Here is a 27,771-nt window from a genome sequence, read left to right on the forward strand (position 1 = left end):
AGTGTGGTGTCAGTTACTGTATAAAATACTCACTGTGAGTTAAACACAAACAAAGCAAAAAATCAAAGCAAAGCCAAAAAATAAATAAATAAATAAACTTTATGGAGCCTAGACATTCATTAACTCATTAATTTTTATATGCAAAGACAAACAACTTCAGAGTTTGTCTTGGTCATTAAAGAGTTACAAGAGGTTACAGAACAGCAAAAGACTTCTTCTGTAAGTCATTCAAACCACCCCCTCCCTCTATCAAGCCTCAGTCTGTATCTAAGACTAGTGTTGGTGTTCGCATTCAGGTTGTCCTTATATTCAACCTGAATATGGCTGTTCGAATTTGAGTAGACCCAACTTGAAAAAAATGAGATTTGATGACAAATATTCAGATAAAAAAATGTGTTAAAAAATGTTAATTTATTGGGTGTTTGTGTTTATTTACTTTTTTTTTTTTTTTTACAGGATATCCTGCAATGACATGATATCTCTTAAGCTGTGTACACACGTGCAATTTTTGTTGTTGGAAAGGATCTTTCACAATCCTTTCCAATGACAAAGGGCTACACGATGCATGAACGGTGCTCCGTTCATGCTCTATGGAGAGGAGAGGGGGAGAGTGATGGAGCTGCACCCTGCTGCGCGCTCTCCCCCTTCCCTTGCATTAGGATCGGTCGTTGTTCATCGTCCGTGGATCCGCCAGGACGGTCGTTTGGATGATGTCAACTGTACACACGGCAGATTTTCGCCTGATATCTGGCCGATGCCGATTATCGGGCGAGAAAAATTTGACGTGTGTACGCAGCTTTACTCTGTAACACACTTTCCAGCACAGAAATATTATGATACATTTGTTACATTTTTCTTTTATCCACTGTGAGAAAAATGTCACAAATGTATCATATAACTGTGCTGGAAAGTGTGTTACAGAGTAAGAAATACCTCTAGTGTGGGGCATCTTCCCAATGATTGCAGCTGTGTCTGCAATCATTGAGAAGAGTGTGCGATCCCTGGGGCACTAGATGTTAATTAATAGACTACAGGTTAATTAATAGAATAAATGGACTCGACCCGAAAAAAAAAACAAAATTCGATGGCAAAAATTCAGATTAAAAAAATGTAAAAAAAAGTGTTAAAAAAATTAAAAACTATTGGTAAATTAATTTATAGGCTGTTTGTGTGTGTTTTACTATTTTTTTTATAGGTTATCCTACAATGACATGATATCTCTTAAGCTACGTACACACTTCCAATTATTATCGTTGTTAAACGAACGACAAACGATCCTGCACGATATCTACGAACGATCGTATAGCACCGATCCTGCACATACAGATAACGACACGATCGTTCGTAGATATTGTACACACAATAGATGCGATCGTTTGAGCGATACAGGAAGTGACGTGCACGACAGGAAGTGAACGAACGTTCGTTCATCACGCATGCTCAGACCATGGACAATCAACGAACGATCGTACACACGAACGATGGTCAACGATCATCGTCCAATCCGATCCGCCGGTCCGGTCGTTCGTTTCCAACGACTTTCCTCGTTCGTCGGCGTCGTTGGTTACTTTTTTTACAAACTTTTTTTACAAACTACAAATTTTTGCCCAATCGATCGTTCGTCGTTCGTTCGTCGTTCATTTTGAACGATAAAAATTGGAAGTGTGTACGCAGCTTTACTCCAGCAAAGTAACACACACCAGCACAGTAATATTCTGATACATTTGTTACATTTTTCTTTTTGTAGTGGAAGTGCAGAGTTCATCTGCAGTTCAGTTCCAACGGTCACAATGGTAATTAACCTGTAGTGCCCCGGGGATAGTAGTGGAACTGCAGAGTTTATCTGCAGTTTAGTTCCCACGGTCACATGACTGTGGGAACTTTGCGGCCACAGCTGTGACTGCAGGGGATTCCCGGGGCACTACAGGTTATTTACATCGTAATGCCTCGGGGATCATAGTGAATCTGCACAGTTCATCTTCAGTTCAGTTTCCACGGTCACGTTTCCCCATTCATCACATCTAGTGCCCTGTGTTCTTAGAGAAACTAGCTCTATAGCTCTATAGAGAAACTCTATCTTAGAACACATACAACTAGTAAAGGGCTGCAAAAGGAATCTGATTGCTCTTGCAGCTCTTAATAGTCCCTAAAAATAGTTTTAGTAGCCCCTAAAAATAGTCCCTAAAAACACTATTGACTTCAGGCATTCGATCACCCAAACAATATCTTACTATTCGATCGAATAGTGAGATATTCGACCAACTCTTACTAGGAGTCATCTGTATGTGGATGTACTTAACTCAGTGATTACCTATATATATATATTGGACTAAATAATGATACTTATAATACTTAATGATGGTACTTAATACCAAGCAAGGCAAAAGCATTTACAAGAATCTGAATCCCCCTCATAGGTGGTTATATTATTCAATACACAAAGATTACCAAACCAACATTCCTTATAACAAGAGGTTCAAGATGTGACACAGTGAAGTATTGGGGAGAGCAGAGGAGACGGAAATGGAACCTCCTGGAGGTGAAAATTTATTTTACAGTATAATATAATAGTATGAGTATAATAAACTTTAAAACACAAAATCCTGTAAAAATAATAAATAAATGAAATATTAAATTTAATATTAAACTTTGCCATGATTTTGTGTTTCAAACTTTGTTATAATCATTCAATTATATTATACTATAAAAATAAATTCAACAAAATAACCATGTATAAGAAAATAAGGATTCCAGGCAGGGAAATCTAATACTTATGGTGAAAAAAGAAAGCTTTACTCTCAGTATTCCCCTTCTGTCAAACAGAACAAAAAAATTGCTGAAAATTATGATTTTACAAAGCTTAACAAAATGTATATAGATTTTTATAACAACCTTGGCCTTGGCTTCTGAGACCTCCACAATGTAATGTTTATGTTACTGTGCCTCACCCTGAACTCTGAAATGAGCGGCCAGCACACGAGATGCAGAGGAGAACATTGGTGCAATCTACTCCCCTTGGAAATGTCAGAAGCTGGGGTTCAGGTAGGTATTTTTTAGTTTTTACAAAAGTATTACTTTTATTTTTTTTCCCCCAAACTAGAACACTTTAAGCAATACAGATTTTTATGTCCTTGTTACATTTTTTACCTTTTTGTTTGAGAATAATATTGGGAGCCGTGTTAATGAACTTATTTGCTTTTACTGAAATAAACAGAATAAGTCTCCTCTTGTGATTGATCTTTGTGTTTAGGGGTCATCTTTTGTTTTACTGGTGGGCGATAATCTTTATTACCGCGCATCAAGCTGTAGACGTATCTCTGACACTGGGAGGAGGCAAAATAATAGATGAGAGGATCCAGACAACAGTTTATGCTGCTGATACTGGAAGAGATTGTGTATGGAGCATACAGAGAAAAATCATACCTCTGAGACTTCCGCACATGGTACATTAAATAGATGACATTGGTGGGGCCAAAACAAAGGGCAAATACACACAGCACAATTATGGCTAAGACGATAGCTCGCCATCTCTTATGTTTTCGATCAAATTTTGATCTGCTGAGTCTGTGGATGATTCCAACGTAACAGAATGTCGTAATGAATAATGGCAAAAAAAAGAAAAGTGAGATAACAGAGGTGAAATAAGCAAAATGGAAATAAGAATATATACGCAATAAGTAAAAGTCATGACACATTGTGACGCTGTGTTCAAAAAATGTTATGGATTGCATTTGTTTGAGGAAAGGGACAACGCTGGCAAATGAGATGACCCAGATGATGCCACACACCACCCAGGCTCGGTTTAATGTGCGCCAGGGTAGAGACCGCACCGGGTAGACTACCGCCAGGAACCGGTCCACACTGATACTTGTCATGAGCAGGATGGAGCAGTACATGTTACAGTAAGATGCGGCTGTGACAAAGCGACACATTCCTTCCCCGATGAGCCAGTTACTTCCTGAGAATCGATAGATGATATAAAATGGCAGAATGCTAATAAGGAGGAGATCTGCAGCAGCGAGGTTCAACATGTACACCACTGCCGGCTTCCTGACCTTCATCTTTACCAAAAACATGATGATCGCCATGATATTGAGAGGAAGAGAAACAAGGAACACAAGTGTGTGAATTGTTGGGACAAGCCTGGTCACACTCCAGTGTCTTATTGGAAGACTAAATATGGAATCAGTCGATCTGTGTGACTCTGGCAAATAAAACAAAAAATAAGCATAAATGTTAACCAGGTACTGGTACTGGTATTTAGCATCCTTTTAAAGCAGACATCTGGAATTAAAACAAATACATAATAAAAACATCTTTGCTGCAATTTTCAGCACAGAGCTGACTTCAAAGTATTTTCTTTTGCTCACTTAATTTCACCAGACACTTCATCTGAGCCTGGCACCATACCCTAAAGGGAACATCATTATATAGCCTTCGGCTCACTGTACTACTGTACTAAACAAGGGGCCCTGGAATTGGGGAGGTATATTTAAATGACGTTCCATTTATGATTAAAATATTATTTATGTGTTTAGGGGAGTACCATACACAGAAAAAAAACATGGAAAGTTATGTCCTGACCTTCACAGAAGAGACCAAAAATCAAGTTCCAATGTGAAATCTAATTTGGGTCAAATTTTTTGAAAATTCTGACTTTTTACATTGCAGTCAATAGAAACATCAGAATTTAGTAGTTTTTGGGTTTAAATTGTTACCACAATTGCTAGGGATGTTTGGAGAACCCATGGGACTGTGTCCCAAATGAAAAAAATGTAGAAAAGCATATGTTGAAATATAGGTGGGAATAACCATTTTTTTTCTTTTAATGTAAGCTATTGCAGGTCACCAATTGTAACCTTTTTTTGGCAATGCCCCCGAACATATTATTGGCTCCCAGCTGGAGGGTTAGGTAGACCTATGGGAGAATTTTCCAAATGAAAAAAAATGTTTGGGTGTAAGGAACAAAAACATGTTTATATAGCGATCATGGGGAATGTCACTTGTTAGCTTCCTAATGCTTGCTGATAGTGTTTTGTCCTAAGTCACTCACATTAATGTTAATGTGACACTTTTTAACATTCACAAAATCTATTGCAGGAAATCTTTTTGTGTTAAAATGGGCCAGGGAGACAGCTGTAGTCCATTCTATGAGCTAATGTGATTTTAGGATATGGTAGGACCGGAGTTTATTTTTTTTAAATTTGTAAAAATGTGTGCCCCCCATTCTTTGAAAGTAAACATTTAAATAGGTTTGGGACCTTCTTTGATAGGAATAGGAAAAGTCCCATATATCCATGTTCTGTTACACTTGTTATATTGATGTTATCAGAGTGAGTTGGATTGTGTCTTCTATCTTCTATCTGGGGCGTTCTTTTATGTTTTTGATAACCAGGTGAATGGAGCTTTATGTGCCTTTTGAATCTATGATGGAGAGCTGTTTGGCACCTTTCTGTCTGAAATTGTCACCGGTTAGCAATTTCATTATATTATATACAAGGTTAGAAACAGTTTTCTGGAATTGATCCATGGCATAAACTTACCGTACCTATATTTATTTGGATTGAAGACTGAGATGCTGTCTGCAATTCTTTGAGTATGTGCTACCATTGGTCTGAAGAAGCACCACCTTTTTGAAATATGGGATACTTTATATACATGAAGCATCTAAAATAAGTTCTTAAGACTGATATCCATAATTGGTTCTCTGGAATCTAGTTTACCAAAAAGTAGAGTGGCATTAAGTAAATAGGCCCCTTACATTTTAACAAACGCCTGACCCCAAAGGTAACAAGGATCATTACCCCAATCCAGTTTATTACATTAGTTGATATAAAAGCCACCATTGTTGCAAATAAAGTGGCCCTATTATTTTTTTTAGAGAAAATAGGATGTTGTTAAGGAACATACAAGAGAAAAAAAACCCTTTAGACATATTTGAAGCCAGAGTTAGTTACACGTTAAAAAATTAAATATCATTCTGTGAAAAGTTTCTTACCGTAGATAATCATTGCAGATTCATTATCTGTAAACGTGCCAGAGTATAATGTTAGAGAATCAAACACTAGGAACATATAATTTAATGAATAAATATTTTGTAACTTTCTCCTAATGTTAGCTATGAGAAACTTCTAGAGCAATGAACAGTAAATGGGGATGAGGTTTAGGCTCACAGCGTCATCTTCAGGAAATTATCTAAAAGAGGAAATGTATACCAAATAATGCATTTAGATTTAAAAATGTTAGTATCAGATACAAATTTCACCCAAATATTTAATTCATTAAAGAATTTTAGGCAGACACTACTTAAATGTGAAGAACTTTGTCATCTAAATTCATAACCACCTTATCTCCCTCATGGCCCACAATACATCCACTAACCTGAGGCACCTACCCAGGTAGTATATAGGAAATTCAATCATTTACCCTAACTCACGGCAGAATTCACCTCAATCACAAGGGCCAATTCCAAACTTTTTAGGCATTGTCCACAAAAAACAGTCCTACTTCACACAAACACTTTTAGTAAGTTTCCTTTTACCTTTTTTTCCATTCTGTCTTCAGTTTAAATTAAAGGTAATGACCAATCTTCATTCTAAAGTTCAATAGTGTGTACAGTCATTTTCCTTGCAGTATACAGAACGTAGTGTAAATTGTGTAAAACAGTGTTCCACATACATTACTATAACTCAACTAATCCAACACATCTCACTGGAGGAGATTGCCAAGGCATCCATGAGCAGAACTAATTTTACCTCCTGCTCCCATACCCAGCAGACAATATGAATAAAATGTTGCCACTCAGGCATAATGAAGACTACAGTATAAACAGGGGAGATACATAGAAAGGGGGAGGGTCTAGCAAAACATTTTTTGGAAATATGTTTTTAGAACCAAAGAATTCCTTCGACCTCTGATTATCTTGATTGATTTTTTTCAATAATCACAATTTTTAGGTTAATGTTTATATGATTTGTTTGAATAAGCATTACTATTTAGTTCAAGTATACAACAAACTATAGAATTATATATTTTATGTACTACATGATCTTTGGTTGCATAATGAATGCAATTGTTACTAACAATATACTGCCGTAATTACACCAAAATGTATGTATACATACTTGCTATATTGTAACCTTTATGTATTGGTAGTGTTTCATGTTGCCATTGATGAAGTACTTTGCAATATTTTCTAATTAATTTACATGTCACTCCATTCAAACTCGCACAGGGGGAAGTTGGCAGGGAATCACAGCCGATGGGACATTGTATCCTTACTGTGCTCAGCTTTTGGTGTTATAGAGTTTATCGCCGGCTGTGCCAGTGGTTCATCTCCTGGGGTCACTCCCCCACTAACTGGGCACAATGGTTGCTCCTGCGGCAAGCATATAGGTTCAGGAACAAAGCAGAGGTCAAGAACCAGAAAGCCAGGAAGTAAACTCCGGTGACACAGGGATCACCGAAGACAGGGAACACTGAAGGTGAACGTAGGAGACACAGGAGGTACAGGGTCAGTACTGCCTACATGCGCAGGAGAGAGTTGTCCGACACTTTAGTGAGGAGAAGTTAATTGGGACACTTCCCGTAATCTGGCTGCACATTTAACCACATTTGATAAATTTTGTGTTAGAAGTGCTCCTGTGCACCATACAATCTCATATATTTACGCCTTCTCAACTCTTCACAAGAAAATATCTCCCTGCCTTATAAAAGAGCATGGGAAATCTTCCTACAAAGTTCTCAGAAACTCAGTGGCATAAGACTTGTGTATTAGAGCACTTCATAAAACTACATAGGTATACCACTCTTGACAAAATTAAGCTTGCAAAAGATTCTATGTGCTAACATGAAACCCCTGCACAATGCCTGCTACATATTTCACATATGGTGAAACCCCATTGCCATTATGTCTTCTAAATGTAGCCCACTTACTAATCCAGCTTTAATAGAAATCCTACTCTGTTTATTCAATATCTTCATGGCTGAAAAAAGGTAATTTACGTTATTCCATGGAGAAGGCTACCCGCATGGATTCACTTGAAAAATGTAATTCAACATGGACTGTTTGGTGATGATTTTATAGTTGGACACATATAAAAACTTATCTGTGTAAACTGGCAGTGGTAATTGCTTTATTACATCAGAGCACAGAATGTAACAAACTGACAAAGAATTTGATTTATATTGTGAGCTTGCAACAGGCTGGCAACAGTTTAAAATGAGGCAGCACAAGGTCAGTTTTCCGGAAACAAATTTAAGGCTCCCGCTTGGGTGCTTTATTGCATCAAAATATGTACAACAAAACAAATCCTATCCCTGCTGTGCCACAAACTACCTTTGAGAAGTTCTCTTTCTGGTTAATCATAGAGTACAGAACACAAAGTGCTTTTGCATGAAGCTAAAAATTAAAGCTGATTGCTTACTTTGTGTTTTTCCTCCTAAGCTTTTTTCTCCCTTCAGATTTTGGGAAACCACTGAGCTCCCAGCAGTCTGCAACACTAGATAGAGCACCTGTGCTTTCTAATACCCGAACATGGACTGAGTGACCAAGGAACAATCCCAATGCTTCCCGGGCTAGGCACTTTTTACTTTACTATAAAGAACAGTGTTATATGGAAGAGTTCTATTGCTTGTTTACTCTCCTCTTTCTCCCCTCCTTTTTTCTTCCAGTTTTATATGTTGTTGTGCAAATTATTTATTTGCCTTATTGTATGCTCTATAATACCCTAACATTGTTGTATACTTTTTATTTATTTTTTTTTTGCATTGTCCGCTATTCTTCAATTGTCAAAGAAAGAATTTCAAGTGTAAAAAAAACAGGTACAACCCTTTGTTAACTAATAACAGTAACTGTTGTTAGCAAAATATACTAGCTGCCTACTAGTGTACAGTTAAGAGCTTCCAAATATATTTTACTTTACCAATGAGCTAAACCAAGCAGTTTGCAAGAAAATTGAACATTAGCCTTTGTTCAGCTCAGTGTTAGTGTCTGAGTATCACTGTGGGGCTGCACCGGCCAAGAACTGGCAGAAGGGCAATGTCTTCACTATCTGGAATTATCCATCCCCCCTGCCCATTATTGCCTGATTACCAGGGATAGAGGCTAAGCCAGGCAATATTGTGAGCAGACAAAGTTTGAGATTCAGAAATCTAACTGGGAACAATTGGAAATGAAGGCAAGTTCAACAAATCTTTCATGAATTCATGTTTGGTAAACTTGGAATCTATCCCTGATTATAAACAATTAGTAAATGATAATTAAATTGTATGATAACCTCCTTACCACAGGAATCTGATTTTGTTCCAAAGTCTGCAAGATGTCGGGTCAGATTGGACCGGTTGGATAACGGAAAAAAAAAGAAAAAACAGTTTTCATAGAAACCTAATTTTTGTCAATGATGTGTACAGTTTTTCATCTGCGTCTATCTGTTCATGTATTACATACATAGACTTCATCTCTGTCATTTACAGTCATTACAGTCATTTACAGTTATTGGGCTTGTTGTCAGTAACAACAAGCCCAATAAGCATTGAATTGGTAAAATTCTTACCTCTTACCTGATCATAACAACCTTATTGCTAATAACTACAGATTTCCCAGTGTTTGTGTGGGTTTCCACCTGGTTCTCTAGTTTCCTCCCACACATCAAAAACATGCAATTAGGTTATTTGCATTGGGATTTTATTAACGACATATGACTATAGTAGGGACATCAGATTGTGACCTTCTTTGAGGGACAGCTAGTGATATGACTAAAGACTTTGTACAGTTCTGTGTAATATGTCAGTGGTATATAAATACTGTGTAATAACAATAATGGTGCACTTAAAGTAATCTCATCTCAGGACAATCAAAGCATTATTACCAAACAAATGTGCATTTATGTGATATGTGTGTGTATATGATATGTGTGTCCGAGGCGGAGAATACCCCCGGGACCTGAGGTTAATTAACCCCCAGTGCCGGGGGTCACACATCTTCTCAATAAATGTGGCCCGAGGCGACCGCATTCATTTAGAATATCCCTGGGACCTGAGGTTAATTAACCTCCAGTGCAGGGGATCACACATTATTGAGTGGCCGCATTCATTGAGAATATCTTTGGGCACTAGAGGTAAATTAACCTCTAGTGTTGGGGATCACACATCTCCCCGAGGATATTCTTAATGAATGCAGCCCGAGGCAGCCGCATTCATTGAGAATATCCCCGGGACTAGAGGTTATTTAACCTCTAGTACCCCAGGGATCACAAACAGGAGGATTCCCTCTGAATACTCCTGTTAAAATTTCCTAGCTTTTCCGGTGGTTTTGTGAATTCAGTTTGCCGCTAATTTGCGAAACCATCTGAAGATCGATTCTTGTCAGTATATTGGTCTCTGGTTTGACATCAGTTTCTAATACTACTGGTTGCTCTTTGCTATTTGTGCTATTTTTTCCCTTGGACTTCCTCAGTCTCCTGCCACAAACAATTAAAGTCAATACATGGTGAGGACAGAACTGCTCATCTGCAGACTGTTCAGGGTCTCTGATTTAGTAAATACTAAAGTAAGAAGGTCAGCCAATAAAACCCCAGCCATCATTGGCCGGTCATGTAGATTTCTAGAGGGGGGTAAGGTGATAGAGTGGGGGCACAAAATATACACCAGAAAATGCTGCCCCCTGACATAGGAATTTGTTGAAGTTGTTGAATTTGTTGAAGTTGTTAATAAAAAGGACAAACGTGAAAAACTTTTTTTTAATGCTCTCCAAGTGTGGAGTAGATAGATCATCAAAGAAAACCTGGGTATTCCATGAAACATGGAATGAATCTGATCAGGATTTAAATTTTCCAGCTAATGTAAAATTATTTTTTAAGAAATCCATTTCAGGTTTGCTGGATCACCCAAGTTCTCTCATGATAATCTATTTTCTCCAGTCTTGGGGAGAGGCTCATAAGTGACTAAATTGCCATGCTAGAGTGACTTACCTCCGTCAGAATTGTACCCTTCTAGTTGGAAGGCCTGAACCATGACATCCCTGAGAATTAGGGTCACATTGGGAGTCATCCTGAATATCACCTCATCACAGGTAAATGAATGCCCAAGTGGGGTCACCCAGGCTTTTAGTGACAATATGGATTTTGTGTAGACCACACCTGTAAAGCAAACAGAGATGGAGAGTTTCCGTCTGAACATTACAAGTGTAGGAAGACAGATGAGATATGACCAGGGGCTGTATGCAAGGTAACAAGGCTGGACATGGCTAGAGATAAAATACAAAGAGAACAGTGCTATGCCATCCTAGACATACACAGGAAAGTACAGCTAAGGATCCAAACAATTATAAAACTCTGAGGAGGCATCCTGCCTAGATTAATGCCCAGACAGAAGGCTGAGCTTAGCTGGGGACATTACACCAGGGACCAAAACTGATTATAGTCAGGACTAGTAAAAGTAAAGTCAAGAACAGGACTAGTACTCTGGAAAGAAAATGCTGGGCACTGATACAACCTGTATAGGGACACAGTGTACAAAGTGAGGATGGGGTTCTTCCATTAGTGAGATTTCTCTGCAGAATTCCTGGCTCTGTTCCTGCCCAAATGGGAGTTTTTGGAGTTCTGCCCACCATGTGTTTTTTACTTATAGCAATTTTACTGCCTACCCCTTATAATGGACACAGCAGGTGTGAGAATTGGGATGGCCAGGGATGGTTGGCCCTGTTATCTTCGTACCTGTTATTGTTAAACCGTGAAACTTGAAGAATCGCTTGTTGGGTTAGCACAATTTATTTAGTATCAATTATGTCTCACCAAGAATAATGCTTTATCAGTATATACTGGTATATGTATACCATATATGAGGTCATCCTAAAGGAATGCAGCATATCCTTTAACTGGTATCCTTATAAGATAAAATACTGGTTTAAGGGATGATCATTGGTCAGTACTGGTCAAACACTGGCCATTGTCTCAGTTTCCTGGATAGTTAAAAACACAGTGCCATGCTTAATAACTAGTCTTGACCAGAGATTGCTGCATGCAACATGTTTCTTTGATCATCTGCCAAGTTATTGATTTCCAGCAGAATATTTGGGTGAATTCAGTTTTCTTCCGCAGCTAAGTATCTTTTGTTACCGCTTATTAATTGTTATTACAGTATTGCATTGTTTTGTCTATCTATCTTATTATTAAATAGTATAATCTTTCAAGTCTGTGTGTTATCTCTCTTTGTACACTTCAAATTGAACCCATCAATATTTGCATAAACTGTCACAGATTATATCCGTGACGTAACATCGCTAGAGGAAATAACTTGTCTGGTTGCTGTTGTGTGTAAGTAAGGGGCAGATTCTGAGTATCAGCCTGGTCTTCTCTGGAGCCTCTAGTGGTGAGGATGCTGCACTGTAAGCTGATACCATGCTTTTTTTGCTCATGGCAAAAATAAGTGAACTGAATGAATAAGTTAGCTCACCACAACCCGACCATCTAAGATGTCTGTAAACTGTCTCCAGGAAGAGAAAAAGAAAGAAAATATTGGCACCTTAGGGAACCAGACAGAATAATATAAAAGGTTTAGTTCCACTTTGAATACACAGATAACTACTGACTCAACTGTGTGAGTGTTGTGATCTGTGGTCTGGGAAAAAAAATCCCTGTGTTGAATTACAGGTTGTTATAAACTATTATACTACCTGGTTTTCTTCCCCAGGGATACAAGTAATCAAATTATTGAATTTGTAGAAATTGATTTTGATGAATAGTTGCCCAAAATTCTTTTTAGTTTGACAAAATAGCGTTGGGAGCGCCAAGCACCGCCATCTTCTCCTCTCTTCTTACTATGTCACCCAACACGAAGGCAAAATCAGGTGACGTAGATTAGGGAAAAATCTCTTTTGAAAGAGCATCTTTATGAACATGCTTGAAATGCCCAACATGCTCTAAAAGAGCAGCCAAGAGCCTCTTGGGATGCGTGACATAGGTATCCTAGGCGGCTCTGCATTCCCATTCATTCTAGGCAATCAAGAATTGACGTGCTGCAATTCAAACAGAATTTTTTTGGCTTTAAATAAAGGGGCTGTCAAACTTTCATGTAAAGTGAAAATTCTGAGTTTAGATGACAATTCTGAATTTAGGAGTAGCTGATTTGTTTTCCTTGTTGGGGTTAGCAAGACTTAATATCTAATATTTCCTTGGGGATTTTGTGGGATAAAGTCAATGATATTTGGGAAGTATTAAAAGAATTTAATAGATTTTATTGAGGCAAATAATAGATATTATTGAGTTAAATCTTGAATAGAAGTTATTTTGTGGTCTGTCAAGGATTGATCTTTATTTGGATTACCGCCTGCTCATGCCGCTGACCTTACTGTTTACCCCCTTTACTATCCTGTGTGAGAGCTACTGTACCTCATTGTTCACACAGCATACACAGAAAGTTACTTATATATGTGAGGTATACTATATAATTTTGTATCACATATGTGCAATTTATTTTATGTCTTTATTTTAGGAGTTAGTGGGAACCCCCTCGTAAAAGGCATATCGGGTATTAAGACCTGAGAGCACAATGAAGGGATGATGAGATCCCCTGATAATGTGCAACTTTGGTGTGCTAACCCGAGGGCTCAGTGCAGGGGTCTCATCAATATAATTTGAGACAGAAGATATTTTCATCTGGTTTTAATCTCCATCATCTTTCAAACAATGAAATAATTATCTGGTTGAAGTGACACTTTAACTTGGATTACTACATCTGAACACGGAGCTAATAATTACTAGTTGGTAAAAAATTCTAGTAGGTTTAGGTTGTGTTTGGTATATTACCTTTTGAATGCATGTAAACATAAATTTTCTCCAGGTAAAACAAACTGTTCATATTGTTCTGCAAAATGAATAACACAAAATATTATGTAAATATGCTTCTTTGTATTTCAGGATACAAAACTCCTCCTCATGTTGACTATTAGCTGGGCATTATGTACTCTGTTATTAGAAATGGCTTATAATGATACCTACCTGTCATCACTTTTGTACCTTCTGGACAGCCTGTGACCCCTAATACATATTTTACCTTCTAATTCCCATCACCCTATTACACCTCCCAGGTCTCTGCCCTCCATACCTGTATGAATCTCAGGGTAAGACGTCCCCTTGGAAAATGTAAACTCAGACGTGCTCTGTTATTATAACAATACCCATAGATCTCTGTTATTGGAGGTGGTGGGATTGTGATCTAAAGAACGCAAAGAACACAAGGATTAGGGTAACATAGACCAGGCTTATGGTATAAAAGTGCTGTTACTGTGCACTGCATAACATTTGTAGTATAGGGATTCATTGTAACCCTAATGGTAAAAGTCATTCACAGAGTTACTAATCTCTCTTTCCAATAATCCATGTTTATTGCATCTCCCCCCAAACTCTGCTCCTCCACTCCCACATTTCATTCCCATTTAGGGCTTTGTGATGGAGGATTGGGGAGGAGGGGACATTTATATATACAAACTTCCTATAATTCACAATCTTATATTTACACCACATCCAAGGTAACATTGTTCTTTCTTCATCTAAACACAAGCAGATAAAAAACAGACTACAACAACTCCATTATCATACCAACCCTTTTCTAAGAAACTCTCCCATAAAAACATACATTTTTAATAGAATAATTAAATCCATGGTAAAAACTTCAAAGTCATTTGCATTCAGTTCTGGATGATGATACCATTGATATGCTGTAATTGTACATATAAATCCCCTCAAACCCTTTTTCTTCTTACAATGACTCTCTGTAAGTGAGCTGTAAAATAGGGTGAAACGTGTCAGTGAATGAGCCGAGTTTCAGAGGAGATACAATAAACATTTTACAACAAAGGTCATTAAAATAAGAGATTGTGCAGCCTTTGTATATATTGTTGGAGTGTTTCTCGGGTAGAGACAGGACCCGTTGCTGGATACATCGCCGCCACCTGATCAGTGCAGTCAGGGTCACCACCAGTGATTGCTATTTATTGTGTTGTTTAATTCACAAAGCTAACTGATTTGTAGTCACCTGTCACCTAATCAACTTGTATACCACCAGCAAAAGTGTGATGTCCTCTTCCACAAATGTTTCCAAATTCTATATGACCCTTTTATTAGTTTTTCCATTCCTAGCTATAAGGTGAGAAGGACTGGAGAATTGTTACTGCAACCCTGCACCAAAAGTCATTCACAGGGATAACTGAATTGTAGGTACTTAATTGTGACCCTTAAGACAAAATGCATACTGTCAGAACAGTGTGATGTCCATTGACTGGAATGTTTCCAATTTTCATATGACCCTTCCCTTAGCCACGGCTTTATGCTATTGGCTGATAAGAACTGGAAAACTGCTACTGTTCCAACCAATCATAACCAATCAAGGCGGCCATATATTAGTAGGTGGGTAAAGCCCTGTTTATGACCTCAGAACACAATGTCATATAGTAATTGATCTGGTAAGCACCAGTCTAAACTAATCCAAGCCAATCCTAATTTTTATGGTTGGATTTGAAGTCCTTTGTTGGAGCTTACTCCCCGAGCCTTCACCAAATCTACGTTCTGCTCAGGGATTTTGCTGATGTTGCTGATCTATGAAAACTAACTTACATTTCTCCTCCTCTTTGTGAAATTCAGTGTCACCATGATGTTCGCCTTTATTCTTAGACAGACTCCTGATGTGCTATTAACTATGTACTCCGAGGGAGAGGGGGCAGTAGAAGGTCCTTGTGTGGTATGATATGTGTATGGCACAGGGGTATGATCTCTCTTGTGGGGTCCAGTAGGGATTTTGGGACAATGATCACACTGAGGAGCGATTACATTCTGTGTATTAGGTGTTCTTGGTGTGACAGCAAGCATGCCATTGAGGTAATCTGAAAAAAAAAGAATATATGAAAACAAATGATTGTTATCACTATGACAATTATAGCTAAAATGAAATTTGGTTCATGAATAGATCTCTTTTCGTGGAACATATACTACGACAGATTATCACTTGTGAAATTTTTGTTTGTCTGAGAATTTTTTGAAAAATTTGTTGAACAGCAAATGTGTATCCAAAACCTTTTTATTTAGTTATGAGTAGAGTAGGGAAGGCTTAAAACCCCTGACAGTTTTTGTATTATTAGTTTTATTATTATTATTATTTTGTATCATTACTTGTTTTTTCGACAAATGATTTTTGTCGAAAAAACAAGTAATGAGAAATCCTGTTCTAGACAGTTGTCACCAAAACCTAATTTCTGATTTCAATATTTCACCTGCATTACTGTTTAGGTGACAAATGTAAAATGAGATGAAAAATTAGGTGGGTGAATCAGGGACACATAAAACAATAAAAACATTCTGAATAGTGGAAAAAAAAATGTAAATTTCCCAAAATTACAAACAAAGGCTTAGAATTAATTGAACTCAGCCATTCCAGGACTCATTAATGGAACTTTCTGGTTTAGGTGCTTGTTCACATTTGATTTGTCTTTTGAAACAATTGATCCTCTTGTGGTTTTATATCATCGTCAGTTGTACATAAAGAGACACTCGGCAGATAAAATCGCAAACACTAGAGTATTGTTAGCAGTGGAAATGGTGGAAAAGGCCTACAGAGCCAGCAAGCTCTGCTGATTAATTTTAATGTATTAGTGACCTCCTGGAGAACTTTTCATTGCTACTTCTTGCTGTCAGGTTTCCTTGATCTTGGACAATCTTTTACTTCATCCAACCCATACATAAGTCAAGTTAGCCAGCTTATTGTCTACTGCCTTTTCCTCATTGGAGCTCACTGCGCAGAAAGTGCAATCAGCTGGCACTTGCATTGCCATTGCTTTACCATTATATCTGTTGCCCCCTGCCTGGAGCTTTACTAACTCATGAGCTGTAACTTTTACTTCCGAAAATATACACAAGGTTTTATAATGCAAAAGCTGATCCGATTCTTAATAATTCATGATTTTTGAAACATATGGCTTCTATGGTAAATATTAAAAAGTCTCAAGGAATGATCACTGCCCACACACATCTCTATTCACAATGATACATACAGTAAATGTTCTTCAACATAACAGTTATAGTCATCACCGTCATATGATAATTTGTTTCAGCTATCACTGTTTTTAGAGCAAATCTTTTTCTGTGTATCTGTTATAAACTTTCTTAGATTGGGATCCTGAAAAGAACAACACTATCTGTTGCAGGCATTGCCTTGTAATTATTAGCACCATAGTCAGACTGCATGTGCGCTGCATCGGGTAGCCATTGAATTGATTTGATAGACCAGTTGTCTTCTCCTGGACTCTCTCAATCATTTGTCAGAAACAGGTTTTATATGTGACTCAGCAGACCAATAAAATGTAACAGTGTTGTGAAAGACTATCTAGAACAATCTAGAGAACAGTTCGTGTTGGGTAATTATGCTTTGTTTTTATTATTTCATTTTACTGATCTGCAATAGTGACATTAAAACCCAAATCTGAACAATGTGCCAGTTTAGGAACGTCATCAGATCTGTGATTGATAAGTACTCACCCTCTGTCACATTGCTGCCATTCAGTATACAGAACAAGGTGGCCACATGTAGAATAAGGAGACAAACTTCCATCTCAACTGCAGGGTAAATGATGAGCTGAGCAAAATAAACATCAATTTATGAACTCAACTGATGAACTGATGATGAATCTTTTTCAGTAGACGTGTGTGAGCTCTAATCGGAGCTGGATAAGATGTGTTTGATTGATGATATCTGACATCTATGTGCATTTGGTAATGATAAAGCACGCTTTTCAAACAGTTGGAATTGTTCTCACTAACACATGTAATCAGATGACAAATGAACCAGAGCCAAATATAAAGAGAATATACAACGTTTTCTAAATGGTTGATGGTTGTCTCTGCTGTATCTGATGTATCTGATAAATGTCTATGACAACATATTTTGCTAAAATAGGTTTTTATTTACATATTAGTGTATGCTCTAGATCTCTAAACTTTCTGGCTCTCACTGAAACTTGGATTTCCTCCTCAAACTCTGCCTCTGCTGCTGGACTCTCCTATGGAGGCCTGCACTTTACACATACCCCCGAACCTGGCAACGGAGTAGGTAGTAGTGTGGGTCTCCCCCAACTGTATATACAGAGTCCTTCCGACCCCACCTTCTCTCATTTTCACTTTATATGAAGTGCATTCCGCCCTTCATTTTTGTTGTTTCTTTCTTTTTCTCTCCTACTATACTCCTTGTTGGTATTCCCCAAGGGTCAGTACTTGGACCGGTTCTCTTTTCTCTGTACATCTTCTCACTCGGTAGTCTCATATCCCCATTTGGCTTACAGTAACATCTGTATGCTGATGTCACTCAAATCTATCTGTCCACTCCATCTTATTTCCCTTAGTTCAGGTTAACGTTTCATGCTACCTGTCAGTCAACTCATCATGGAAGGCTGACAGGTTTCTGAAACTCAGTCTGGATTAAACAGATATTTTCACCCCCCCCCCCAATTCCAAACCTCCCCCTGACATATTCCAAACTGTTTACGCTGCTATTCATTTCTCCAATGGTAGTCTTGACGTCACCTTTGATTCTGCCTTCTTCTTTACCCCCCCATATTCAGAACATTTCCAAGTCCTGTCACTTTCACCTATGCAACATCTCCAAAATCTGCCCTACCTGTCCCCTGAGACCCCCAAACTCCTTGTACATGCTCCTATCATCTCTCGTCTGGACTACTGTAACCTCCTCCTCTCTGGTATTCCACTAACCTGACTCTCTCCTCCATAGTCTATTATGAATTTTGAAGCCAGACTCATCCATCCTTCCCACCTACCTACCCCATACACAGCCTTCCTACCACTCATCTTCTGTTGCTTCTATTTGTTGATCTCTTCATTGGAATCCATTTCATCTTAGAATCAAATTCATGCTGCTGTGCTTTGCCTTCAAATCCCTCCACGGTTCTCGTGTCACCCACCTACCTGATACACACATCCCTCCACAGTTCTTGTCCCACTTACCTTTCTGACCTGATACAAAAATACCCCTAGCTGCTTTCTTCGCTCCTCTAATGATCTACTAATGACTTCCTCACTCATAACCTCATCACATGCACGGCCAAAACTTTTCTAGAGCTGCTCCGTCTCTCTGGTCATTCCATTTGGCTTGCTCCCACTTTCTCCTCCTTTAAAAGAGCACTCAAAACTCAAATTTTCAAAATCACTCATCTTTTCCAATCTCCTAAAACCCTGGTTACTTCCTACCATTCCATATCCGCCTTCCCATTGTGTGATACTTCCACCACCTCCTGGATTGTAATATCTTTTGTGCAGGGTCCTCTCCTCCTCCTGTGTCATTGTCTGTATCTATCATTTACAACCCCCTGTTTAATGTACAGCGCTGCATATTATGTTGGCGCTATATAAGTATTGTTTAATATTAATATTATATTATTAATGATGATAATAATAATATTAATAATTGCGAACATTACATCAGATAATACATAATAGGTGGCAAATATTCAGATTATCTGAAGACTTTTAACCTTTTACATGGTTGAAGAATGTCTTAGCTCTATCTGATAAATTCGATAAATGTTTATAAAAACAAATTTTCTAACAATTTTTTTTTATTTACATAAATAGTAAGTTATAACTACTGTATGTATTGGAGCATTCTTTTCACTGAAGCTGTAAGAGACACTTCTCCTATTGATCACAAATTTGAAGATTCTTCCCACTTACCTTGACTGTATGGAGCATTATTTTCCCTAATTTCCAGGAAAGGGCCATTCTGTCCATTGATTATCATAAAAAGGAGCTTCCTTCCCACTGACCACCAGTATATATATAATAAGGTGTTCAGTCCACTAATCATCAGTTTAAAGAAGAGAATTATCTTCTCTGACCCCCAGTGTATTCTTCCAATGACCAACAATACAAAGGAAACTCTTCCCCCAGACTGCTGATGGTAGGTCAAACAGATAATAACTGTAAAGGCCCTTCTTCTTCTTGTCCGCTAATGAGCCTTCTTTAATAAATCCCAATGTGTTTGGGTAATGTATCGTGAGATGTAGCTATAAACATTTCTGGCAGGGCTTCCCTGATATCCGAATATTATTTTAAGGGGCCCTTAATAGAAACATGGTCTTGGTACATCCAGTATGTCTCTGTATTCCAGTTTAATGAATGCCATGGATGTTCGCATGTGGTAGAAGCTATTATGAGAGCTGTCCTTTGCTGTGCAGTGATTAAGGTGTTGTCCTTGTAGTCACAGACTGGTCAGTGCCGATGTTTAGGAAATCCACAGCTTATCATACAATTATCTTTACAATTAAACCATGGCATCTCTCAAGACATCTATTCTCATGTATATACCTTTATTTGTGTGTATGTATTTGTAGGCAAAGTGGGAATTTTGAAAGTGTTTCAGGAGGGGAGTGCCAGGCTTTTTTTGGGACACACAGGGGTCCAACCACACAGGGGTCCACTGCCTCCAACCAATGGAGACTGGATACAGATCCTCCCTGATACACATCTTACCAGATCATTCAGTCCAGATTTTGATGCCACTTAGAAGAGATGAGCACATCAGTGTCATTCTACGTTGAAAGTTTGCTCATTTCCTCTAATTGTTTCCATGCTGCCTATACATTTCAGTGTCCCTGAACCTAGCCAGTTCTTTTTTTGTACACCACAATGTTGGTAATGCAATACCTACTTTAAACATTATATGTAGATTAAATACAGGTGTCAATACTTGTTATGTACATAAAGACAATGGTATACAGAGGGCAGTGTTCATAATATTATTTGTTTGACAATAGAAATGTTTTTTTTTTCTGATATAGTCCGTATATATTTATCAAGAAGTTTAATTTTTACAATCTTTACAAGTAATATTAATATAGTAAAAAGTAGTATTATTATATTAACTATAGCCAACTTGTTTAATATGACATCATCTTATAATAAAAAAAAATCTACTCATTGGCTGCAGCACATACTTCAAAATCCTTTTGTACTGTCTACTGGTGATGCCAAGAAAGGGAAGCGTCAAGGCTAAAGGGAGGATCTGTGGGTGGAGTGGTAATACACTACAAAGGAAGGAAAAAAAGCAAACATGGCAGACTGACAAGTTGCAAGACAACAGCTCAGAGTTGTCAACCTACAACAGGATATCCAGGTAAGAAGCTTTCTAACAAGTACACGAAAAAGTTTTATTAAAGAAATGTACACAGTGAGCCATGTAAGATGTCAATAATTTGATACTTTTACAGTTCATCTTCACTTTATTAAATGTTACATTGAGTGCATGGAAACATGAGCCGTTTATTATCAGAATGTGAATCATAACTGTAATTAATCTGAAATACCCAATATTCAGATCATGTGTTTTCTGTCAGTTTCCTGCTCTTAAGCTGATTAAATAACAGGCTGAAATTGATAAGTATCTTTTTGTACTTTTCTAACTAAATACATTAACAAAAACAGGAAATATGTACATTAGATGAGTCTTAAATAATACATTTAAAAACATATATTTTCTAAATAAAAATTATCATCAGTATTTTCCATATATTTGAAAATGCTGAAATGTGAAACCTGATTACCTTTTCTTAAAACCTCCATCTGGAGCTGCAGTTTTCCTTTAGATTCAGATTGGGGCATTTATTACTATTCCGTTTTGACAAATTGTCTGTTATCATTGTTTTTGTTTTATTTTAGACCTCCCTCCAATGTGTTGGGGAGCACTTTATTCACTTTCTTCACTTGTGTTATATCCTCTCAGTATGGTGGTAAATTTTGGGTACCTCTTTCCTCAGCTTTACCATTTTGCATCATATTCCAGGTTGTCTTTTCATTGCCACCATGGACATTTTACTCTAATGTGATGTGCTATCAACTTGACAAACCCTTCCTAAAGTCAGCTTGGGGCTATCAATGCAGTAAACAGTGCTGAATTTAACCCCCCTGGCGTTCTAATTTTGTCTGTATTTTTAAGCCTAAAGCGGTACATTGTTTTGCATGGAAATTTATTTTACATTGTAGACCTATAATTCTTAGGCATAACTCACCGAAATAAGTCTAATATTTAATAAATTTAATAGTAAACTTTCAATAAAAAAACACAAAAATCTGTAAAATAAGGGTGCATAAAAATACTGAAACCTGCAATATAACTGTACAGTAGCATATGTAATATATATATATTGAAATTATATATATATATAGATATATTTATATTTATTATATACTAATTACTTTGTATTGGATTCAATACAGGTATTTTGTATTGAATCCAATACAAAATAATTTAAATTTCCCACCGTGGCTTCCGCACCCACTGACGTCCCTGGGATCTCCCCGGGAACGTCTGTGCACTCACCGGCAGAAGATCGAAGGCACAGGACACTGCCAGAAGACGGGCATGGATAAGCAGGATTCCGGAGGATCCCAATGGGACCAGGTAAGTTTATTTTTCTTGTTTTTAGCTACCTCGAGTGTGGCTCAGGGTTACTGCTTTTAGCATGTTTTGATACCCCGAGCCACACTTTGGAATACCGCCTAGGGGGAAATGCAATATATTATAATAAAAAAAAAGCTGCAAGCAAAATAAATGCAACTTTTAGGACTATGCGCACTGGCTAATGACACAAGATTACCAGGCAGAGGTGTCTAAGTGACGCCTGGTCCTCACCAGAGCAACCTGTACCTGGACTGGTAACCCTAGTGGTCATCGGGCTACTTTGCTGCAAAGACCAGGTCGTATCCCCCAGGTCCTTCTTACCATGAGCAGGGCCAGATGGCTTCATTGTAGGGATAGCTGGCTAGCAAGTACAGGACAAGTGTAGAGGCAGACAGATTTTTTACTAGACTATAATGTCTTTCTTAATTATGCTATTGGGGGGGGGCTTAAAGCCACCTTTATTGGGAACACTGTATATTATTCAAAACTTATGCTTTCTAAGTAACTGTCACTGTCATGTGAACTCTACCAAGCCCTCTATTGTTGTTAGGTTTAATGATGTACTTAAATGAGAAATTATGCAAGACGTTCTCTATAGTTTTTGATTTTCTGTTTACTGTTTGTAATATGTTACTTTTTATTAAGTTTTTACTAAATGTTTAAGCAATAAAAAAACCCCAACAATCACGCCTTTATTTGCATACTATGTCGTTTTAATTACTAAGAAAGCTAGGAAATAAGGAAAGCTTATGTGATTGACAAGTCATAAGCCATGTATGAATCTGTAACTGTAAATGGTGAATGATCATGTTTGCATGGTTTTTGTTTTTTAAATAGAAAAGGGCATATCATTTTTGGACTTTTAAGGCCAATTCATTTACAAAGTGAACAAATTTAAAAACCTTTATTTCAATATAAAGCAAATATACCACAATTTTCAACAGGTATAAACATACAAAGTAAGCAAAATCCCCTAAGTAGACACCAAAAAGTGCTTTATAACTTGCCGACGCGTTTCGTGGAAAACAGTCTGCTTCATCAGGACAATTTAGGAGATCTATAACATCAATACATGGCCAACAAATTCATTCAAGTTCATATGAGCAGAATATAAATATGTATAAACATAAAATGTACACAAATTATTGATCAATATGAATCACAATGATGCTCACATCCATGCAACCATCTCTTTATCCTAAGAAGGATATTGTAAGAGGTTGAAACAAACAATTGGGGCAGCATGGTGCAGAGTATGTCTCCAATACTTACGGGGCATGGCCGCCTGCCATATGGAATGGCTGCTTCTGAGAGAGCTCTCTGCGCGGCACGGTTCTAATCCATCCCAGTAAACCAACAGCATGATTGTTTTGGCACCTGACCCACAAAACACTCCGGACCACCTAGTGCAGATGGCCAGGGGAAAAAAGGAGAAGTTCGGTCCATGGAGACTGACCGAACTCTTCTCTAAAGCAGTGGGGGAAACAACCCAAGATGGCGGCTCTGCACTTGCTTCGTGGCCTACTAAGAGGGAGAGGAAGACAGCCCACGCCACCTCAAAGAAAGCAGCCCTGTCTCCTGGCGCACAGTCTCCGCAGCACCTATAGAACATTCCACCTAGTGAATCTGGTGAGCTGACACAATTTGATATGCCCAATAATGCTACAGTTGCTTTGAATGCAAGCCCTAATAGGGAGGGAGATCCTGTTACATATTAACACCCTCCAGGTGTTTCATTGCTGACTATTGATGATTTCCCCACTACTGATGCTGCCATTGTGGATACAGTTTTGAAAGATATGCTACTATCTCTAAGGAAATTGTTGCAAAGTGATTTCTCCTTCATGTGTTTTCTACTTGGCAGGGATGTACAAAATTTGGAAGATAGAGTGGATTGTATTGAAGTGAAAATGGGTGAAATTACAACTGCTCATAACCAGTAGGTTGACTGGCACAACAATCTTGAAGATGAGGTGGCTAAACTGAAATGTAAAATCACGGATATGGAGGAGAGAGCTCGGAGGACTATTCTAAAATTCCATGGCTTATTGGAATCTGTTTCCCCAATGACACTTCCAGGAATATCTGCAGCAGCTGATCTCCACTGTGTTACCTGATCTCCCCCAGAATGAGCTAGTGATCCTGCTCATTTGTCTGCAATCACCGCTAGAGATGTCAGGTCATCTAGATCTCATCATGTTATGTCCTCGCCAGAGGAAGGTATGAAACTTTTGGGTGAATGGGGCCTGGAAGGGCCAGAGTCTCCTCCTCTTTCGCAACGTTCTCTGAGGATCTGTCAGGAATGGCATGAAGTTCGTCGCTCCTCTTCATGCTCACAAGAGTGACCTAGCAGCTTAGTTTTTTGTTCTATCAAGCCCTGAGAGAAAGTGCCCTCACCCCCTTAACCACTGCTGAGGTCTGGACTTTTTCACCTTAACAGGCTTTGGTTGATATTTCTATTTGCCTTTTGATTATATAGAGCTATACTTGGATGTATGTTTGCTCCTCTCATGGATACTCATGATTACAGATCATGTAGTGCTATCCCCATATTGGGGTAATTTTTTTAATTTTATTTTGTTTTTCTGTGATTATTTTCTGTTCTTTTTAGTGTCAGTGTTACTCATATGCATAATAACCTGTATTATGTCCAGTGGCTGCTGGATAGATATCTGGATTTGTTAGCATTTTTTCTGCTGGTTGATGGTTAAAATCTTTACTATTACCACTAAAGGGCTTAATAGCCCACACAAGTGGTCTGCCTTATGGTCTACTGCAAAACATCATAGCTGTTATGTCATATGTGCTCAGGAAACCCACTTTTTGGATTCCAAATTCCCAAGTGTACACATTAGTTGTTCCCCCACATTTTTTATAGCTAATGCGGACATAAAAAAAAGGGGTGTTTATAGCGATTAAAAATTCAGTGGCATTTCAACTGTTTTAGTGTGTTACCTGCCCAAAAGCCAGATACATTAACCTAATATGCGAGATCAAAATGTCTCTTTTACAATTATTAATGTTTATGCTCCTAATGTGGGTCAAATCAAATTCCTCTGTTCAGAGCTTAAGAAAGCCCAGCCCATGCAATTTTTTGGACATATTTTGGACATATTTCGGTGAGTTATGCGGTAAGTCGGTGAATTATAAGCAATTATTGAATAATTCGGTGAATTATAGCCTACAATTTAAAATAAATTTCTATGCAAAAAATTTAACACTTTTTGCATGGAAGTATGGAAGTTAAAAAATAAAATTTCATGAAAAACAGTGTACCGCTTTTGGTACAGAAATCTAGACATCAGTGTAACGCCCAGGTGGTTAAAACACGCAAAAATGTTGCCACAAAAACGATTGTAGGAATCCCAGGCTGAAGTAGGAGACACCGCTAGTAAGGAGACGTAAACAACACTGATGTTACCTCGCCCCGTTGGTTCAAAAATGCCGGCGTTCCATGTGGGGAGAGACATTCGACATTTATGTCGGAGATCTATCTCACGTCAGGTATGACGGGCCCACCAACACATCGATCGGCGTGAACACAGGGATGCAACCTGAGGGAACATCAGAGCTGCTTGGCGCCCATCACTCAAGATGCGGTGGGCTGGAAACTGTGGGACTGAGGTCCACTCCCTGCTCGAGTTTATAAAACCAACACAATAGATATGTCTAGTGCGGATGGGCATTACTTGTGCAGCTGAGGGACTGGACTAATGAGCATCTATGCCATTCGGACATTTTACCAGTAATCAAAAGAAAAAGCTGATGATGAAGTTTTCAATAGATATTAATAAAAAAGTTATTATTTAAAAAAGATATCATTTATCAGAGTATGGGGACATGAACAATACCCATTATATTAAGTATATTTCAATGGATATAAGAACAGTAGATATTCTGAAAGAAGTCTGCACAGTACAACATGTAAATTCTATTCTACCTGACCTCTATATATTTCTCAAAGGGTCTGCACTAGAGTATGTCCCATTGTCCTACATTATTAATAATACATTTTACATAGCATATTGAATGTGATTACAGATTAGAACATTATCAAATCATCCTCATTATGGATGATATTATAAGATAATAAAAGTAAGACAACAAAAACATGAATAATCAACAAAAGACACACATATCACAAAACACAAAGTAGACAGGATGTAGAGCTCTATAAAAAAAAGTCATTGAGGATATATATTTGATTAAAATCCCAGTTGATCTACTGTCTTCTTCATAGATTATCTAATTTCTTGATCATGTATTGATGTTATAGATTTCCTAAATTGTCCTGATGAAGCAGACTGTGTTTTCCGGGAAACTCATCGGCAAGTTATAAAGCACTTTCTAGTATTTACCAGTGTCGGTGTTCGAATTCGGGTCGTCCTTAAATTCGACCTGAATATGGCTGTTCGAATTTGGGTAGACCCAAACAGAATATCACATGTTCTTGTGTTCAAATTCGGCACTCCCCCATAATGCTGGGGCCCTCCAATAAGAGCAGGGATGCTCTCCTCTGTCTTTGTGGTGGGAGGTAGCCGATTGGCTGTCTGTCACCACATGCCAAACAGGCAGCCATTGGCCTAAATAAGGCAAGGGCGTGCCTGCATTTACCACTCCTGACAGAGAGCTGCTAGCAGACACAACCTCTCTGTGCTGCTTGCATTGTCAAAGTCAAATAAAAATAAAAGTGCTGCAGCTAAATAATTAGATTGCTAGTCAGATAGATTGTTGGATTTTACTGTATTGCTTCAGTCCTGTAATCTACTGTACTCAGATAGGTAGACTGTTTCACTGTTAGGTAGATAGATAGATAGTGAGTCAGTCAGTGTGTTACATACAGGTAGCCAGAGCCAGGGTACCCTGACGGCATGCACACTATCACGCTTGTATTGAGAGACACATTTGTATACTGTACTTCATATTACAAGCATCACTGGTGAAGAAAAGTGCCACCCACATACAACACACAGCGCTCTTGCATTTTTTGGGTAACCCCCCCCCCCCCCAAAGAAAACAAAAAAATCAGTTTACTGTAAAAATTTACACTTTGTGAAGCATATTAGCTTCAAAGTATTTTGCAGGGTGTGAAGCCACACAAACATTTCTATGTCTAGCCAAAAAACAAGGAGCAGCTTTGGGAAACTCACACATGTACCTTGCCTGGCCCACGTCATGAACCTCAAAGTACAGCATAGTACAGTAGCCGAAGGCCAGAAAGTTGTCAGCGCATTTCTGACGGTCGTACACAGCCAGTACCAGATTGGTGGATTTACAGCGAACTCATTAGAATTCCACCTTTTACATGCTGCAGCG

At 38.1% G+C, this 27,771-nt stretch overlaps 2 protein-coding genes across 6 annotated transcripts in view; one reads left to right on the forward strand and one right to left on the reverse strand.

The window, feature by feature from the left end:
• Window positions 1-27,771, forward strand: part of LOC140322695 (proteinase-activated receptor 1-like) — a 92,411-nt gene that overhangs the window by 44,262 nt on the left and 20,378 nt on the right. The window lies entirely within an intron of this gene.
• The window catches only part of LOC140322693 (proteinase-activated receptor 1-like), a 39,746-nt gene continuing 14,873 nt past the window's right edge, over window positions 2,899-27,771 (reverse strand). Inside the window, exons 1-8 of one of the 3 annotated variants that reach the window (XM_072399258.1) lie at window positions 17,526-17,635; window positions 15,612-15,877; window positions 14,104-14,214; window positions 13,806-13,863; window positions 10,971-11,138; window positions 9,287-9,313; window positions 5,999-6,025; window positions 2,899-4,204 (exon numbers count right to left, since the gene is read on the reverse strand). In XM_072399258.1, the coding sequence (XP_072255359.1) occupies window positions 3,189-4,204; window positions 5,999-6,025; window positions 9,287-9,313; window positions 10,971-11,138; window positions 13,806-13,863; window positions 14,104-14,214; window positions 15,612-15,877; window positions 17,526-17,598 (1,746 nt within the window). In that variant the 5' untranslated portion in view covers window positions 17,599-17,635 and the 3' untranslated portion in view covers window positions 2,899-3,188. Of the gene's footprint in view, window positions 4,205-5,998; window positions 6,026-9,286; window positions 9,314-10,970; window positions 11,139-13,805; window positions 13,864-14,103; window positions 14,215-15,611; window positions 15,878-17,525; window positions 17,636-27,771 lie in introns of those variants that run through there. The other 2 variants (XM_072399259.1, XM_072399260.1) reach the window with 2 other exon arrangements.

Source organism: Pyxicephalus adspersus, chromosome 2 (genome assembly GCF_032062135.1).
Source record: "Pyxicephalus adspersus chromosome 2, UCB_Pads_2.0, whole genome shotgun sequence".
Classification (NCBI taxonomy): domain Eukaryota; kingdom Metazoa; phylum Chordata; class Amphibia; order Anura; family Pyxicephalidae; genus Pyxicephalus; species Pyxicephalus adspersus.